Below are 19,327 nucleotides of genomic sequence, written 5' to 3' on the forward strand. Positions count from 1 at the left end.
ATACTTTTCATAAAAAGGGCTTGAAAAAGTTGTATGTACCAAAAAATGGTAGCAATAAAAAATACAGGACATCCCGCAAAAACTAAGCCTTCACACCGCTCAATCGACCAAAAAATTAAAAAAATTATGGCTCTCGGAATGTGGTGAAACAAAACAGTTAATTTTTTTTTTTTAACAAATACTTTTTACTTTGTAAAAGTAGTAAAATATATATATATATATATATATATATATATATATATATATATATAAAACAAACTATAAATTTGGTATCACCGTCATTGTATTGAGTCACAGAAAAAATTGAAGTTGGCGTTTTTACTGCACTGTGAAAGCATTAAAACAAAACCTAAAAAACAATGTAGGAATCAGTTTTTTCCAATTTCTGCCTGCAAAGGATTTTATTTTCAGTTTCCCACTACATTAAGTGGTGTCAATAGAAACAACACCTCCCACAAATAATAAGCCCTCACACAGCTCCATTGACTGAAAAATAAAAAAGTTATCGCTCTTGGAAAGCGGGGAGGGAAAAAAGAAAAAGCAAAAAATGGATCAGTCTGGAAAGGGTTAATTAATTTCTAATAAAAAACACATTTATGACCACATGTGTGGTATAGCCATAATCGGGGATAATTGCTTTACACATGTTGCGGGTGCTTTTTCTTCCTTTATACTGTGTCAAAATGAAAAATTTCAACATTTTAGTGGAAATAATGTTGATATTCATTTTCACGGCCGAATTCTAATAATTTCTGAAAAAGACCTGTGGGGTTTAAATGCCTACTATACACCTAGATAAATTCCTTAAGTAATGTAGTTTCCCAAATGTGGTCACTTTTGGGGGGTTTGCAAATACGACATAACCTCTGAAAACCATTTCGGCTAAATTTAAGCACCAAAAGCCAAATGGCGCTCCTTCACTTCTGTGAGTCCAAACAGCAGTTTATTCCCACATATGGCGTATTGCCGTAATTGGGAGACATTTCTTTACAAAAGTTGGGGTGTTTTTTTTTCTCCTTTTATTCCTTGTAAAAATTAAAAATGTCTAAAAAATCGATTTTTATCTTCAGACTAATTCCAATGAATTCTGCAAAAAAAAACTGTGGGGTCAAAATGCTAACTATACCCCTAGATTCCTTGAGGGGTGTAGTTTCCATAAAGGGGTCACTTTTGGGGAATTTTTACTGTTTTGGCACCACAAAACCTCTTCAAACCTGACATGGTGCCTAAAATATTTTCTAAAAAAAAAAAGGCCCCAAAATCCACTAGGTGCTCCTTTGCTTCTGAGGCCTCTGGTTTAGTCAATTAGGACACTAGGGCCACAAGTGGGATATCTCTAAAAACTGCAGAATCTGGGCAATAAATATTGAGTTGCGTTTCTCTGATAAAACTTTTTGCGTCACAGAAAATTTTTTATTAGAAATTAATTTTGGCAAAAATAAATAAATGAAATTTGTAAATTTCACCTCTACTTTTCTTTAATTCTTGAGAAACGCCTAAACGGTTAAAACACTTTCTGAATGCGGTTTTGAATAATTTGAGGGGTTCAGTTTTCAAAATTGGGTGTATTATGGGGCCTTCTAATATAGAAGGCCCTCAAAGCCACTTCAGAACTGAACTGGACCCTGAAAAAATAGCCTTTTGAAATTTTCTGGAACGTATGAGAAATTCCTGCTAAAGTTCTAAACCTTGTAACATCCTAGAAAAATAAAAGAATGTACAAAAAACGATGCAAACATGGAGTAGGCATATGGGATATATGAAATAGTAACCATTTTGTGTGGTATGCCCATCTGTCTTACAAGCGGATAGATTAAAATTTCGAAAAATGCAAATTTTTTCAAAGTTTCTCTTTAACTCCTTAAAGAGGCTCTGTCACCAGATTTTGCAACCCCTATCTCCTATTGCAGCAGATCGGCGCTGCAATGGAGATAAGAGTAACTTTTTTTTTTTTTTTTTAAACGAGCATTTTTGGCCAAGTTATGACCATTTTTATATTTATGCAAATGAGGCTTTCTAAAGTACAACTGGGCGTGTTTGAAGTTAAAGTACAACTGGGCGTGTATTGTGTGTGTACATCTGGGCGTTTTTACTTCTTTTACTAGCTGGGCGTTGTGAATAGAAGTGTATGATGCTGACGAATCAGCATCATCCACTTCTCTTCGTTAACACCCAGCTTCTGGCAGTGCACAGACACACAGCGTGTTCTCGAGAGATCACGCTGTGACGTCACTTCCTGCCCCAGGTCCTGCATCGTGTCGGACGAGCGAGGACACATCGGCACCAGAGGCTACAGTTGATTCTGCAGCAGCATCAGCGTTTGCAGGTAAGTAGCTACTTCGACTTACCTGCAAACGCCGATGCTGCTGCAGAATCAAATGTAGCCTCTGGTGCCGATGTGTCCTCGCTCGTCCGACACGATGCAGGACCTGGGGCAGGAAGTGAGTGACGTCACAGCGTGATCTCTCGAGAACACGCTGTGTGTCTGCGCTGCCAGAAGCTGGGTGTTAACGAACAGAAGTGGATGATGCTGATTCGTCAGCATCATACACTCCCATTCCAAACGCCCAGCTAGTAAAAGAATTAAAAACGCCCCGATGTACGCACATAATACACGCCCAGTTGGACTTTTACTTTAAACACGCCCAGTTGGACTTTAGCAAGCCTCATTTGCATAAATACAAAAATGGTCATAACTTGGCCAAAAATGCTCGTTTTTTAAAAATAAAAACGTTACTCTTATCTACATTAAAAAAACGAAAAACCTATTGGTACAGACAGGAAGCGATCTCGCTAATGAATAACGAAGCATATCATATGCTGAATTTAAGACAAGATCTTACGTGAAACCAAGTATGACTTGGTGCATTGACCCTCAACATCTAATATAAAACCTATAAAGTGTGGGGTACAATTAACACAAAAAGTATGGCAGAAAAAAATCACAAACTTTATTAACATATGTCACAAATATTAAAAGGTGAGTCATACAGAGCATGAATAAAAACGTTCAAAAATTGCAAGAGATATAAGTACAAAAAATGGAAACAATGTCTAGTAAATGTACTGGGGCAACCAGACTGATTAGTTGTGTAATCAAAGCAATGGTGCAAATGATAACATGTATAATATAGCAATATGCATAATGATACTGATGATATATAATAAGGACACTGGCAGTCTGTTGCCGATCACCATCCTCCTATAATGCCGCTTTAGAAGCAGAGACATGCAAGTAAGTATCACTCCAAGTGAGTGTTATGAAAGCAAGCAGCATAGAAGGAATGAAATCAATGACATACCCATAATGATATCCCTGCAATGAGAGACCGTCAGACCCGACGCGCGTTTCGGCGGGATGCCTTCGTCCGGGGGTGGCGTCTCTCCAGCTAAGGTCACCCTTTTGTAAGATCCCCCGTCCAATCATGTGCATTTGTAAAGCAAATCTTGTAAATCAATGGGATTTTGCAATTGGCGTCATGCGCCAGGTGTAGAGATGGCCGCTAGTGCACTTCCGAAAATGTGTCATCGGAGCGGGTCAACGGCGTCTAACGCCCGGACACCGCACCCACTCCAATGCAGACGCACCAATTGAAGGAAGCAAAGCCCCTCCCCCTGACGTAAGCGCACAGAACAAGCTCCGGTATAAAGAAAATGATTGGATGTACAAAAAAAGCACACGATTGGGCAGGTTATCGGAGGGCATTGAGACAGCATTACCGCATAATATGCTGAAACACTGTTAACTTGTTACATTCCATAACGGAAATCGAAACATATATATATATAGATGTATATATGTATATAAAGGTGATTATTCAAAATAGTATGAATTATATAATAAATATCAATCTTTAAATAGAAAACGATACACAACAAGATAGTCAGATGCCTATATATATAACTTTAGAATTATTTTGATGTGAAAACCGCATCCATGTGAACAGTGCAAAACACAAGGAAAAAGTGACTAAATGTAATAATTTAATTAAAAAATGAAAGTGATACGTATTTATAGATAATATCCCATACATAGGCATTAATAATCATAAAATACAAAAATAATGATAAATCAAAATGCAAATAAGAGAGTATATAAGGATATATACATATAAATAAGTGTAAGACCGATAAAATACCAACACATAGGATGCAATGGAAAATAGTGCTAGAAAGTATCAACAAAATGAACTATGAGACAACATTACTGGCCATAATAGATGCACTATATATTGAATCCTACGAAGTAACCAAGATATACTTGGTGCGTCGATCAGAAATTGACAGAAAACCAACCCAAGAAAATATGATCGACTACAGCACAAATGTAGAGAAAAATACAAATGATTCTTTATTGGAATAAAAACATGAGACAGATAAAAATGGAACTAGGGGATGAGTCACACAGTAAAAAAGGACGTCTGATCAGTCAAACATGCCAGGTATGGATATTGTGTCCACGTATTGTGTAATAGCAAAATAGGAGTAAATGCATGTAGTCATATAAAGAGCCGTGTCTAATGGAAAACAGCACGGATATAATCAAGGTACATCAGATGACAACAGCACAAATCGCAGAGAGGTAAAAAGCAGATGCCGATAGCTGTGGTAATTACAAAATACGTATATACCATCAATAATAATTACAACTAGTTACCAATGTAATGTGCACCAAGTAGTGCCAGAAAGTGCTTGAAATCAGAAGATGACCATAAATGATGAACATAATGGAGCTATGCTTGCTACACAGGACAGAAAAGATAACACTACATACCAGTGGACATGATGGAAACAGGGATGAAACGTCCTGACCCGACGCGCGTTTCGGCGATTGCCTAACCCCGGACGAAGGCAATCGCCGAAACGCGCGTCGGGTCAGGACGTTTCATCCCTGTTTCCATCATGTCCACTGGTATGTAGTGTTATCTTTTCTGTCCTGTGTAGCAAGCATAGCTCCATTATGTTCATCATTTATGGTCATCTTCTGATTTCAAGCACTTTCTGGCACTACTTGGTGCACATTACATTGGTAACTAGTTGTAATTATTATTGATGGTATATACGTATTTTGTAATTACCACAGCTATCGGCATCTGCTTTTTACCTCTCTGCGATTTGTGCTGTTGTCATCTGATGTACCTTGATTATATCCGTGCTGTTTTCCATTAGACACGGCTCTTTATATGACTACATGCATTTACTCCTATTTTGCTATTACACAATACGTGGACACAATATCCATACCTGGCATGTTTGACTGATCAGACGTCCTTTTTTACTGTGTGACTCATCCCCTAGTTCCATTTTTATCTGTCTCATGTTTTTATTCCAATAAAGAATCATTTGTATTTTTCTCTACATTTGTGCTGTAGTCGATCATATTTTCTTGGGTTGGTTTTCTTTTTATATAAATAAGTGTATATAAAGTGCTAAAATTGGGAAATTAATTTATATATATATATATTAAATGAATAGATATAATCAGCAATCAACAAAATATAGAATAAATGTAATGCTATACAGTGTGCATATATATATATATATATATATATATATATGTGTGTGAAAAAATTCATTACATAAACACTCAAGTGTAGTAGAAATGATCAAAAATATAAATCTAAGAGATACATAAAAATTACATATATATATATATATATATATATATATATATATATATGTATAAACAAGTATATAAAATATATATACATAATAATAAATAATAGAAATAAAATAAATAATTATTCAGTAACATATAGCATTTCACGAAAAACCAGGTTTCTTCAGTTTTTTCGTAATTCTCAAGTCTCAATTTTCTCCAACTATAAACTAATCGATCAGTTCTATGATCAGAAAAAAGGGGAAAATAATTAGATAAATATACAAAATGAAGAAAATAGATAAAACATACTTAAAATGACCCGCTGGAGGTCAACGGTCAGAGAAACGGAGCGAAATTTAGGTTTTCATTGAGTCCCATGGGGCGCATTGTTCCCAGAGTCCAGATCCATTTAGACTCACACTTCGCCAAGTTTTTTGCAGTATCGCCTTTACGGATATTTTGTTTAATGCAATCTATCCCTTTTATTTTTGTACGACGTAGTTGTATGAGACTTTGTTTTTTGCGGGACGAGTTGTACTTTATGTAGGTACCATTTTTTGGTACAAATACGTTATCGTTTAATTTCTATAAATTTTTATTTTGGTGAAAATGCAGAAAAAAAGCAGTTCCGCAGCAGTTTTAATATATTTTTTTTACACCGATCATCATAAATAATGTTATACATTTGTTGTACAGGTTGTTACGGTCGGGGCGATACCAAATATGTCTCTATTATTTCATGTTTTAGGACTTATATTTTAAAAAGTTTATTTATTATAAAAAAAATGTGTGGTTCTGTGTATTTTTGAAATTTTTTATTTATCAGAATTTTCTTTTTTTACATTCATTTAACTTTTTTTTTTAATCCCATAAAGGGATTTATCATTTTGATTTTTATTTTGTAACTGTAATGTACTGGCATAGGTCTATATGCTAGTACATTAGCCTGTGGACTGATCAGTATGCCCTAACAGGAAATATGTTCAGACAGCCCTGGGGTCCTTCAATGGACCCTGGGTTATCTGGCCATACGAGTTGTGGGCTTTGATCGCGTCCGTTATTTTCTGTGACGCGATCAAAGTGCAGTCCCCTCTCCTTGAACGCCGCGATCAGTTTTTATCCCTGCATTCAAGGGGTTAACGGCGGAGAGAAGAGGTTTCTCTTCTCTCGGCTGCCAGAGCGGGGTTGTGGCTGTGTATTACAGCCGTTGCCCCGCTCTCGATCGCGCGCACAGACTGCTGTCACACAGGACGAGAGTGCTCGTCCTAATGCTCCAAGTACTCGTCGCTCAGGACGAGCGTTCTCGTCCTGTGTCGGCAACCAGTTAATATTGGTGTTTTTCACACGTAAATATAGCATTTATCGAACAAATGTGTTTACTAACAAAGTACAAGATGTCACGAGAAAACAATCTCAGAATCGCTTGGATACATGAGAGCATTCCAAAGTCATTACCACAAAAAGTGACACATGTCGGATTTGAAAAAATTGGCTTAGTCCTCGAGGCCAAAACAGGCTCAGTCCCAAAGGATTTTGAAGTGTCAATGAGAAATTGGAAGAATCCGCTTGTAAAATGCTTCAAGAAGTGACCTGTCGCTACTTTTTTTTTCATGAGGTTTTTTTACTAATTCGGCAGAGTAAAAATATGCCTAATATTAACTAGGCAGCGTATATCCCATTAAAATCATTAGGAAGCTGTCTGCAGGCATATTTCAGGCCCGTAATACGAGCACTTTACGCTATGAAACACGCCTAAAAATATGCCGTGTGAACAATACCCTAAGTCTTGGTGGGGTAGTGGAGGAGTTGTATATAACCACTGTATGACAACCTCAAAATTCTTTTTATACAACAGATGTTAGGTTTATAGACCTACATGAGGCAGTGCTTGATCCCTTTTTTAAATTGCTTTCATCCTCTGTTCATTAAATATCCTACTTCTGCACTAACCTGGTTGGCATTCATTTAAGAATCTGTGTGGTCATTCTCTGGTCAGTATATTAACATTTTTGTAGTTATGGCTTTTAGACTTTTGTACATTTATTTTATTTTTTAATATAAAAATGGTTTTCTAAGTTATAATAAAAAGTTCATATTGGCACAAAATGTAAGAAAAAAAACCTGTATACTTTAGATCTTCCTAATTTTTAGTTTGCTCTATTCCAACAGCTAGTACTTGATCTTATCTCTAATTAAATGAACGTGATGATGTGACTCACTATGGGTTAAATGTCACTGTGGATTGGCCACTTCAGTCACATGATCTGTATATAGCTATAAATAAGATGGAATTTTTCTATCATTTCACTTGGGATGATTCTTGTATACCTTCCATATAATATGTAAAGCGTTAAAGAGGCTCTGTCACCACATTATAAATGGCCTATCTTGTACATAATGTGATCGGCGCTGTAATGTAGATTACAGCAGTGTTTTTTATTTTGGACGGAGTTATGACCTATATTAGCTTTATGCTAATCATTTTCTTAATGGACAACTGGGACGTGTTTTACTTTTTGGTCAAGTGGGTGTTGTACAGAGGAGTGTATGACGCTGACCAATCAGTGACCAATCGGCGTCATACACTTCTCCCCATTCATTTACACAGCAAATAGTGTTCTTACTAGATCACTGTGTGCAGCCACATTCACACACATTAACGTTAGTCAAGTGTCCTGACAATGATAAGAGTTCACTACCAGCCAAGACGCGATGTCTATTCAGAATCCTGACACTTCACTAACGTTTGTGTGAGATTTACAGCAAGGCAAGCGTAATCTCGTGAGCTTGCCTTGCTGTAGATCTCACACAAACGTTAGTGAAGTGTCAGGAGTCTGAATAGACATCTCGTCCTGGCTGTTAGTGATCTCTATTCATTGTCAAGACGCTTCAGGAGTGTGCGAGTGTGTGATGATCTAGCAAGATCACTATGTGCTGTGTAAATGAATGGGGAGAAGTGTATGGCACTGATTGGTCAGCGTCATACACTTCTCTCCACAACTCCCACTTGGTCAAAAAGTAAAACACGCCCAGTTGTCTATTAAGAAACTCATTAGCATAAAGCTAAAATAGGTCATAACTCAGTCAAAAATGATTGTTTTTCTAAATAAAAAACACTGCTGTAATCTACATTACAGCGCCGATCACATTATGTACAATATGGGCCACTTATAATGTGGTGACAGAGCCTCGTTAATTTGCAATGTATTGATATTCCGCATTTTGACATTTCTGATGCAGTTAAACGTTTGTTATTGCAGAAGAGCGAAGCTCAGTCTTTTGCACAAAAACTTCAACTCCGTGTTCCTTCAATGGAGTCACTATTTCGAAGCCCGGTAAAGGATACATTGTTCCGATCTCCGTCTAAAGAATCGCTTGTGAGAAGCAGTTCACGGGAGTCATTAAATCGGATTGATGGAGACAGTTCAGGGCCTGGGTTCGATCCTCCTTCTGATATTGAAAGTGAGGCAGAAGATGTGGGTAGTCATGAAGGACTCAGTAAAGAACAACTTTTTCATCGACTACATAGGATGGAGAAGAGCTTGGGCAACTATCGTGGGAAATATTCTGAGGTATGTCCGGATAATGTTATTATTGAAAAAAGTGTCCTCAAACTGTGGATCATAGGAAAATAACCTATCCATCTCTAACTTTGTGGAAATAACTTGCTTCTAAAGTTTCGAGTTCATTTAGTACCAATATATTGCTATGCTATACACCTAAAATGTTGGTAAACGCTATTCGTTGTGGGTGAAGTGCACTTATTCCAGAAATATAATAGCCTGCACTAATAGAAAGCACTCCGGCTACTACCCCGAGGAGTTGTCTTCCAATATCAGTTATCTTTATGTTTAGTGCCGGTAGAAACTCTTTTAAAGAGGCTCTGTCACCAGATTATAAGTGCCCTATCTCCTACATAATCTGATCGGCGCTGTAATGTAGATAACAGCAGTGGTTTTATTTTGAAAAACGATCATTTTTGAGCAAGTTATGAGCAATTTTAGATTTAGTTTCTTAATGCCCAACTGGGTGTGCTTTTACTTTGGTGAGCCTCATACACTTCTTTACAACACCCACTTGGTCAAAAGTAAAAACACGCCCAGTTGGGCATTAAGAAACTAAATCTAAAATTGCTCATAACTTGCTCAAAAATGATCGTGTTTCAAAATAAAACCACTGCTGTTATCTACATTATAGCGCCTATCAGATTATGTAGGAGATAGGGCACTTATAATCTGGTGACGGAGCCTCTTTAAGCAATTTCAAAATTCTCTGTTTAGCAACTGAAAATATTAGGATTTCTGTCCCTGCTGTGGGACACAGCTGATTCTCCTACTATTTTTAGCCTGCCACGTTCTACTAGCAAGTTACTGCATGTTAATATGAAGTTACAGTTCCTACATACAAATCTCCCTCCTCTCCTACCATCCTTGTGTGCATGCCCTTAGTATAGTGTGGGAGGAATGAAATACCAGCCGGAGTAGTATCTATGATAACAAGGCAAGCTTTCATTGGGTCTGGGCATTTTCTGACTGCCAACTTCACTTGTGGAAACGTTAATATTTGTCTTTATTTTTTATTGTTGTATCCATAAGTACATACAGTGCCCACCAAAAGTTCTGGAACACACTCAGAACTTTTGAACGTACCGCGCATACCGAAATGTGTACACATGAAATCATGTTACAATCGTAGACTGCTAACACCGGCAGTAGCCGATAATGAAGATGACATATTTAATGTTAAATATCTCAGCAAATTAAAATCCTATCTCAAAGTTGTTTGCAGCATCGTTTTTGTATTGAAAAGAGTTTTCAAATGAGCCCCCACTCGACCCCCCTGTGTCATTTAAGATTTTGCTGCAAACGCCCACCCCAACCGCCCCCAAGGGGGTGGGGGTGTTTTTTTTGGCGTTAACTGGTAGATTTTATGACCGCATTAAAGCCCAACAAATTTCAACCGTTCTACCTCGAGCCGTTCAAAAGTTATGAGGGTGTTCCCGAACTTTTGGTGGGCACTGTATATTACATTTAAATTATTTTGCCCACCTCAGAAATCGCATTGTTGAAGTTTCCAGGGATATTAGCCATTGTGATTTTTTATTTTTTTATTACCATATCTTTTAACCCCTTAGTTACCAGCCTACCTTAATGACCAAGCAATTTTTTCCATGTTTTTCCATCTTGACATTTAAAGAGCTGTAACTTTTTTTGATTTTTGCATCGACATCTGTATGAGGATTTTTTCTTTTTTTTGCGGGATTAGTTGTATTTTTTTTAATGGCACCATTTTGGGAAACCTAATTCTTTTATTAACTTTTGTGGGGGGGAGGGGGGGATAGAAAAAAAACCAGCAATTCTGCCATATTTTTATCTATGCGTTTTAAATTTACTCTATTTACCGTGCGGCGTAAATAACGTGTTACCTTTTATTCTATGGGTGGGAACGATAACGAGGATACCAGCTATGTATAGTTTGTTTTTGTTTTTTCTACTATTGCGCAATAAAAACAGTTTTGAACTGAAATTATTTGTTTTTGCATCGTCGCTTTCCAAATGACATAACTTTATTTTATTTTTCCGTCAATTTAGTTATATGTGGGCTTGTTTTTTGTGGGACGAGACGTAGTTTTCATCAGTACTTTTTGGGGGTACATGGGACTTATTGATTAACTTATTATTTATTACTTTTTGGGGGCAATGGGAAAAAATAGCAATTCCACTAGTTTTATGCAATTTTTTTTTTTTATTTTTTTTTTACAGTGTTCACCTTGCGGTTTTAAAGAGGCTCTGTCACCACATTATAAGTGCCGTATCTCCTACATAAGGAGATCGGCGCTGTAATGTAGGTGACAGCAGTGCTTTTTATTTAGAAAAACTATCTATTTTTACCACTTTGAGTGATTTTTAGCTTTATGCTAATTTTTACACTTTGTTTTTACTAAATAAAACCACTTTTTAATGGAAAAAATGTTTGTTTGTTTTTTAACTGTAATCTTTGTTAATAATTTTTATTTAACACTTATTACCGTATTTTTTGGATTACAAGACGCACACCCAGATTTTAGACCACAGAAAACAGGGAAAAATGTCATACTACTTTACTTCTTTTACAAAGAAAAAAACTATAGGTTAAAAAAAATAATTTGTTCAGTTTCACCACATTCTGAAAGCCATAACTTATATTTTCCCATCATTTGAACGTTGTGAGGGTTTATTTTTTGCGGGACGAGCTATAGTTTTTATTTGCACCATTTTTTTGGTACATAGGATTTTTTTTTTATCACTTTTTTTTTAATTTCATTCTTTTTAGCGCTATGTTGAGCAAAAGACAACGATACTGGGGTTTTAAATGTGTGTTTTTTTTTTACACCGTTCACTGTGTGTCAAATAATGCTATATTGTAATAGTTTCAGAGGACTTTAACGGATGCAGCGATACCAATTTTTTTATAATTTTTTTATTTTTACATTGTTCTTGGGGAAAAATGGGAAAACGTGTTTTTTCTTTTTTTTTTTCCTTTTTTGACTTTTTTTTTTTTACGCTCCTGAAAATGTATCTCTTTTTGTAAAATGTTTTATTTATTTTTTTCTTACACATTTTATTAGTTTTCCTAGGGGACTTGAACCAGCGATCAATACAGGTACAATAAACTGCAGTACATGGATGAGTTACGGAAACAGCGTAACTTGATGAGCTACGCGGTTTACGTAACTCCCATAGTAGTGAATGGCAGTTACATAAGCAGCGTAGCATGCTACGTTGTTTCCGTGACTACTATTCAGTTCTATGGAAGTTGCGAAAACCGCGTAGCTCAGCGAGTTACGCTATTTCCGTAACTCGACCATGTAAGCAGGAAGTGGCAGGAAGACAGCGGAGCCGGGTAAGATAGAACGGAGCTGAGGGGGGCCCGTTCTAGAGATTGATGCGGGTCCCAGAGGTGGGACCCGCATCTATCTGACATTTATGACATATCCTGTGGATACGTCATAAATGTCGTTCATGGGAAAACCCCTATAAATGCCACAGTTGCTATTGACAGCGGCATTTAACTAGTTAAACTTCACTATGCGATCTTTTGATCGCTGCTATAATGCTTAGGTATACTTAGTATACCAAAGCAGTATTGCCTGTCCGTGTAAAACTGACAGGCAATCTATTAAGCCATGCCTCTGGCACAGCCTAATAGGCATATAGCCAGGGCAGGCCTGGCGGCTTTTGTTAGGCCCCCGGCTGCCATGACCCATCCGAGGGCTGCGATTGCGGGCTGCCGATGGGTGACAGAGGGTGCTCCCTCCCTCTGTAAACGACTTAAATGCTACGGTCGCTATTGACCGCAGCATTTAAGGTATTAAATGGCCGTAATCGGCGTAAGCGTCATTCGTTACCGTTGGAGCAGGAGCCCGGCTGTCGTCAGACAGCCGAGCACCCAATCCAGCCTGCATGGGGCACCCGCTCCAGCCTGCATGGTACACCCGCTCCAGCCTGCATGGGACACCCGCTCCAGCCTGCATGGGACACCCGCTCCAGCCTGCATAGGACACCCGTGCAGGACTTCGACTGGGCTGCCATGAAAAGGAGGCAGCCTAGCCTAAGGCCCCTTAGTGACCGTCGTGAAAAGGCGTATTGGTGGTCACAAAGGGGTTAAACCGAATTCCCACACAATCACCAATCTAACAAAACCTGTTGCTCTATCCACATTACCATATTACTTTTTTTTTTCCTTTTTTGCATTCCTTCGTTCCTCCCAACTTAGCGGATTTACGAGTTCTTTCATAACTGCTTCTGGCTTAATGAGTTTGTAGCCTCCCTGCCCTGTTCTCTCTAAGCCTCTATTGGAATTTTTGTCTGTGACCATAACCATTCTGTTAGGAAACTGGACTCCATGATGTAATTTGATTGATAGATGTAAACAGGATGACATTCTGAATTATGCATTCTGTTGTATTGCCTTACAGTTAGTCACAGCGTACAGAACGGTTCAGAGGGACAAAGAAAAACTTCAGGTGAGATTTAATCTGTTCATGTTTTACAGGGGTTCAACTGGATAATACTTATTTAAAGAGACTCTGTCACCACATTATAAGTGCCCTATCTCCTACATAAGGAGATCGGCGCTGTAATGTAGGTGACAGTAATGCTTTTTATTTAAAAAAACGATCTTTTTTCACAAAGTTATGAGCGATTTAAGTTTATGCTAATGAGCTTTCTTAATGCCCAAGTGTTCGTACTTTTACTTTCGACCAAGTGGGCGTTGTGGAGAGGAGTGTATGACGCTGACCAATCGGCATCATGCACTCCTCTCCATTCATTTACACTGCACTAGCGATATAGTTATATCACTATGTGCAGCCTCATACACAAGCCCTAACTTGGTCGAAAGTAAAAGTACGCCCACTTGGGCATTAATAAAGCTCATTAGCATAAACCAAAATTGCATTACTGTCACCTACATTACAGCGCCCATCTCCTTCTATAGGAGACAGGGCACTTATAATGTGGTGACAGAGCCTCTTTAATAAGTGCTGTTCTTCAGGACTAAGCCCGAGTGGATGAGGATTTGTTTCTACACTGAATCCACAAGAGATTATGGATCTGGGATAAATCCATAGAGTGCAGCACACTTACTTTTCAATAGGCTAGCTTAATGTATGAAAAATAAAGCGAGAAAATAGGACACACAGCGCATGTAGTGTATCAACTGGTTTAAATGAGAAAACCAGTTGAGTGATCAGTTGTGCTGACCTGGTATAGTTGTGCTAGGAGCACAACATCCATAAGTGTGTGTCTCCATAAGGTTCCTAGCACTACTCTATGAGCATTTTCTACCACGTTTTTTATTGGTTTTAATACAACTATGCAATCTCTGATTGTCTGACAGTCTGCACGATGTTGTGCCAAATTTATACGATGTCATTGATTTGCATAATCTTTAAGCCTATGACACTTTTTCATGACAAAGCTTTCCTTTGGTGGTTCTTTTCTGTATATTAACCCTTACAAGGGGATTCTACACCGTTTGTATTTTTACCTGATGAAGAAGCCAGTCTGACTTTGAAACACGTCGTACTGTTTTACAATAAACCCTATGAAAATACATGTTCTAAGAACTAGCTTTCTTGCACAAAAGCAATCTACGATCTCCAGCAGCACCACGATGGCATTCCCGTTTTTTGTTTTTTTTTTAACGGTCATGTTCTCTGCTTCTTAAAGTATGAGACCTAGTGAATAAACACTGCATCACCCTGCTGCAGCAGAACAGTCCTCTGGGAATTTATGGGTGGAAGGCTGAGCGAGTCTTGCTATAGATATGAGAATTTTTGGCCAAAACCTATGATTCTGCCTGTTTTGCCCAGTTGTTGGACAAAAAAAATCCTGCTCAATCAATGGTTAACCCCTTAGTGCCCATTTTAGGCCTTAATGACCAAGCTATTTTATTCGTTTTTCTATAGTCGCATTCAAAGAGCTATAACGTTTTTATTTTTTCGTCTACATAGCTGTATGAGGACTTGTTTTTTGCGGGATTAGTTGTGCTTTTTAATGGCACCATTTTTGGGTACATATAATTTTTATATTAACTTTTATTAACCTTTTCTGGGGGATTATTAAAAAAAACTGAAATTCCGCCATTGTTCTATGCGTTTTTAAATTGACGCCGTTCACTGTGCGACGTAAATAACACATTACCTTTATTCTATGGGTCGGTACGATTACGGTGATACCACATATGTGGAGGTTTTTTTATGTTTTACGACTTTTGCACAATAAAAACACTTTTGAACTAAAATTATTTGTTTTTGCAGCGTCGCTTTCCAAGAGCCGTAATTTTTTTATTTTTCCATCAATGTAGTGATTTTTTGGGCTTGTTTTCTGCGGGACAAGACGTAGTTTTGAATGGTACTGTTTTGGGGTGCATGGGACTTATTGATTCATTTTTATTATGACTTTTTTGGGGGGCAATGGAAAAAAATTGCAATTTCGCCATGGTTTTTGGCGTTTTTTTTTTACGGTGTTCACTTTGCGGTTTAAATTACATATTAACTTTATTAATGGATTCATTACGGTCGCGGCGATACCACATATGTGTACTTTTTTTTTTTTTTTTTTTTTTTTTTACACTTTTACTTAATAAAACCACTTTTTATGGAAAAAAATGGTTTTATTTATTTTTTTACTGTACTTTTTATTAATAATATTTATTTCACTTTGATAACTGATTTTATTAGTCCCACTAGGGGAATTTACTGTGCGATGTTCCGATCGCTGCTATAATGCTCTGGTATACTTCGTATACCAGAGCATTATTGCCTGTCAGTGTAAATCTGACAGGCAATCTGTTAGGACGTGCCTCCGGCGCGTCCTAACAGGCATATGTCCAGGGCAGACCTGGGGGCTTTTATCAGTCCCCCGGCTGCCATGACACCCCATCGGAGACCCGCGATTGCATTCGCGGGCCGCCGATGGGTGAGAGAGGGAGCGCACTCCCTCTGTAAACAAAGTTAAATGCCGCGGTCGCTATTGATGGCGGCATTTAACGGGTTAAACGGCCGCGATCGAAGTAAACTTCGATCGCGGGCGTTGGAGCAGGAGCTCAGCTCAGACAGCAGAGCCCCGGCTCCTGCCTGCACGGGAGACCCGTGCAGGACTTAGACTAGGCTGACGTGAAAAGGCGTCAGCCTAGCCTAAAGCCCAGTAGTGAATCACGTTAAAAGGCGTATTAGTGGTCACTAAGGGGTTAATAGACCAACTACTAAACAGGCAATCTGTTTAAATAAAGGGGCTTTTACACTGCGCAATTATCGGGCAAATGATTGTTCATAGAACGCTCATTGCCGATAATTGCCCTGTGTACACAGGGCAGCGATCAGCAGATGAACAAGCAAGCGCTCGTTCATCTGCTGATCGTATCGTTCTAAAAAGTAAAATATCGTTGTCGGCAGCACATCTCCCTGTGTAAACAGGGAGACGTCTTGCCGACATGATGATGATGTATGGGGACGAGCGATCGGAGTAACAACTGCTCGTCCCCATGCATAGCTCCTTGTGACAGGAGCAAACGAGTGCCGATCAATGAGCTGTCTCGTTGATCGTCACTCGCTGCACGATCCAAAATCGGCCGGTGTAATAGGGCCTTTAGACTTTTTATGTTCGATTTATCAGTCTGCCGTTGGCTGTAACCTTTCTTTTTACAAACAGCTGTTTGGGTATTATAAAAGAGCACCTACAGGGGCCTTTCTATTTTCTATCTGATGCTAATCATGCTATCAGCCAAAAGTACTGTCAGACAAATGACCATTATCCATCTAACTACCAGATTTAATCTCTTGTCTATGGCAAGATTAAAACCTTGAAACCTAGTCCTCTTTACTTCAAGAATTTACCTGAATCTGTTTTCATTGCTTTTCTTTGTTGTTTTGTTACTCATTTCAGTCAATTTTGAGCCAGAGCCAGGATAAGGCATTAAGGAGAATTGGCGAACTGCGTGAGGTAAGTATTGAACCTTCATCTTGACTAAATATAACTAGACAAGTCACAAGGGTTTGGATTGCAGTTGCTAAACTTTAACAGTTTCTCAGTCTTATTTTTTCATCCTGTGATAAAATGTCTAGGTTGCGTTGCCAGTACTGATGCTTCTATTTATCTATTTGGCCTTCATCAGGACAAGTGTGTTGTAGGCTGAGGCTAAATAGCAAATGATGCTAAAATGGTGCCACTATTATGCTTCGTTCACATCTGCGTCGGGACTCCGTTCATGGGTTCCGTCGGAGCTTTCAGTCAGGGGAACTCCTGAATGGAATCCAAACTTGACGGTGACGGATCCAGTGCAAAAGGTTTCCGTTTGTCACCGATGTGCAAGGGTTCCGTCGTTTTGACGGAATGAATAGCGCAGTCTACTACGGTTTTGTCAAAATGATGGAAACTTTACACAACGGTGACAAACGGAAACCATTTGCACCGCTTCCTACGGTTTCCGTTTGTTTCAGTTTGGATTCAGTTCAGACGCAGATGTGAACGAAGCTTTAGTCCAATAATTTAGACTGGTCCAATTGCTGCGATGAAGTGGTTTGTCAAACAGTGTTGCATCACATCAACCTGCACATTACTGTGAAGGTCCAGCCTAAGGCTATTCATAATAGTTTCTCCACGCTAGTGTAAAATGGCACAATGAACATAGTAAGTGAATCAATATTGTAACGTGTAAATGATTTCCGATAGATGTAGCCGGTCAGCTGTAGGGTGCTCTCTTTTGTCCCAAAGATCGTGCTGATCAGCTACTGCTGCGTATCAGTGATTGTATTAATGGCAGTTTACCTCATTTGTTAAAATGACAGGGCTACGTTTTTTTTTATGCGGTGTTGTGTAAGCATATGGGCAAGCACAGGAACAAATATAGATGAAGTCCTAATTGTGTAACTTGTCATGCAAGAAACTCTTATCTGATCATGCCAGGTAGCCTTCAGTAGTCCCACTGTTGCATCATAACTTGACCTAGGCAAATATATCTGAAAGCGAAGAAGCCAGTCTAAAGAATTTTGTCCTGATAGACCGTGTACTTCTAGAACACTATTATCGTAGTACTTAAAGGGGTATTCCGGAACTAAAAAATTACATTTATTTAAATAAAACAATGAAAATGATATAACTTTACAATGTACTTACGTTTCATCAGATGGCTGTAGCGTCGTATATCCTCCTCCGTCACCGCCCCCTTAGTGAAGCAAAATCTGCACTTCCTGTGCAGACCCGTCCATTTAGTCTTCTGCCTTGCTTCCGGTTTCCGGCTTTCACACTGTACGGTTACGTCACAAATGACGTAACCGTACCACGTGCTTCTTTATCTCAGAGCATGCGTGGTTAACACACTCCACCGCGCATGCTCTGTGAAATTATAACCCCTTATAAATTACCGACGGAATACGAAGTTGCGGGAATAACGGCCGTTTCGGCCGTCCTCCCGACAGGTGCAGGAGCTGTGACAGCTGCTGTCTCGTACAGCAGCTGCCGCAGCTCCTACAGCGGGGACCGATCGCTGTGTCCCCGCTGTCTAACCCCTTAAAAGCCGCGTTCAATAGAGATCGCGGCTTTTTAGGGGTTAAGTTACCATCGCCGGCCTGCTACACGATAGCGGCCGGCGATGGTTACTATGGCAACCGGACACCAAACAATGGCGTCCGGCTATGCCATCGACGGAAGCCTAATGGGTCCTGACAAAGTCAGGACCCACTATGCTTGCTGTCAGTGAATAGCTGACAGTTCTAATACACTGCACTACGCATGTAGTGCAGAGTATTAGAATAGCGATCAGGGCCTCCTGCCCTCAAGTCCCCTTGTGGGACAAAGTAAAAAAAAAAGATGTGTAAAAATAAGAAAATAAAAGTTAAAAAAAATCCCCTTTTTTTCCCTTATCAGTCCTTTTTTATTAATAAAAATATATAAATAAATAAAATATACATAATTGGTATCGCCGCGTCCGTAACGGCCTGAACGACAAAATTATTTCGTTATTTATCCCGCGCGGTGAACGCCGTAAAAGAAAATAATAATAAACCGTACCACAATCACAATTGTTTGGTCACTTCACCTCCCAAAAAATTTATTAAAAATAGATCAAAAAGTCGCATGTACCGAAAAATGGTCCTGATCGAAACTACAGTTCGTTACGCAAAAAATAAGTCCTCGCACGGCTTTATTGATGGAAAAATAATAAAGTTCTTGCTCTTAGAAT

At 38.7% G+C, this 19,327-nt stretch overlaps 1 protein-coding gene across 3 annotated transcripts in view; it reads left to right on the forward strand.

The window, feature by feature from the left end:
- GOLGA4 (golgin A4) overlaps positions 1-19,327 on the forward strand; it is a 125,473-nt gene that overhangs the window by 19,548 nt on the left and 86,598 nt on the right. For all 3 annotated transcript variants that reach the window (XM_075826984.1, XM_075826985.1, XM_075826986.1), the window contains 3 exons: positions 8,863-9,174; positions 13,560-13,607; positions 17,032-17,088. In XM_075826984.1, coding sequence (XP_075683099.1) covers positions 8,863-9,174; positions 13,560-13,607; positions 17,032-17,088 — 417 coding nt within the window. The remainder of the gene's footprint in view (positions 1-8,862; positions 9,175-13,559; positions 13,608-17,031; positions 17,089-19,327) is intronic.

Source organism: Rhinoderma darwinii, chromosome 5 (assembly GCF_050947455.1).
Source record: "Rhinoderma darwinii isolate aRhiDar2 chromosome 5, aRhiDar2.hap1, whole genome shotgun sequence".
Taxonomy (NCBI): domain Eukaryota; kingdom Metazoa; phylum Chordata; class Amphibia; order Anura; family Rhinodermatidae; genus Rhinoderma; species Rhinoderma darwinii.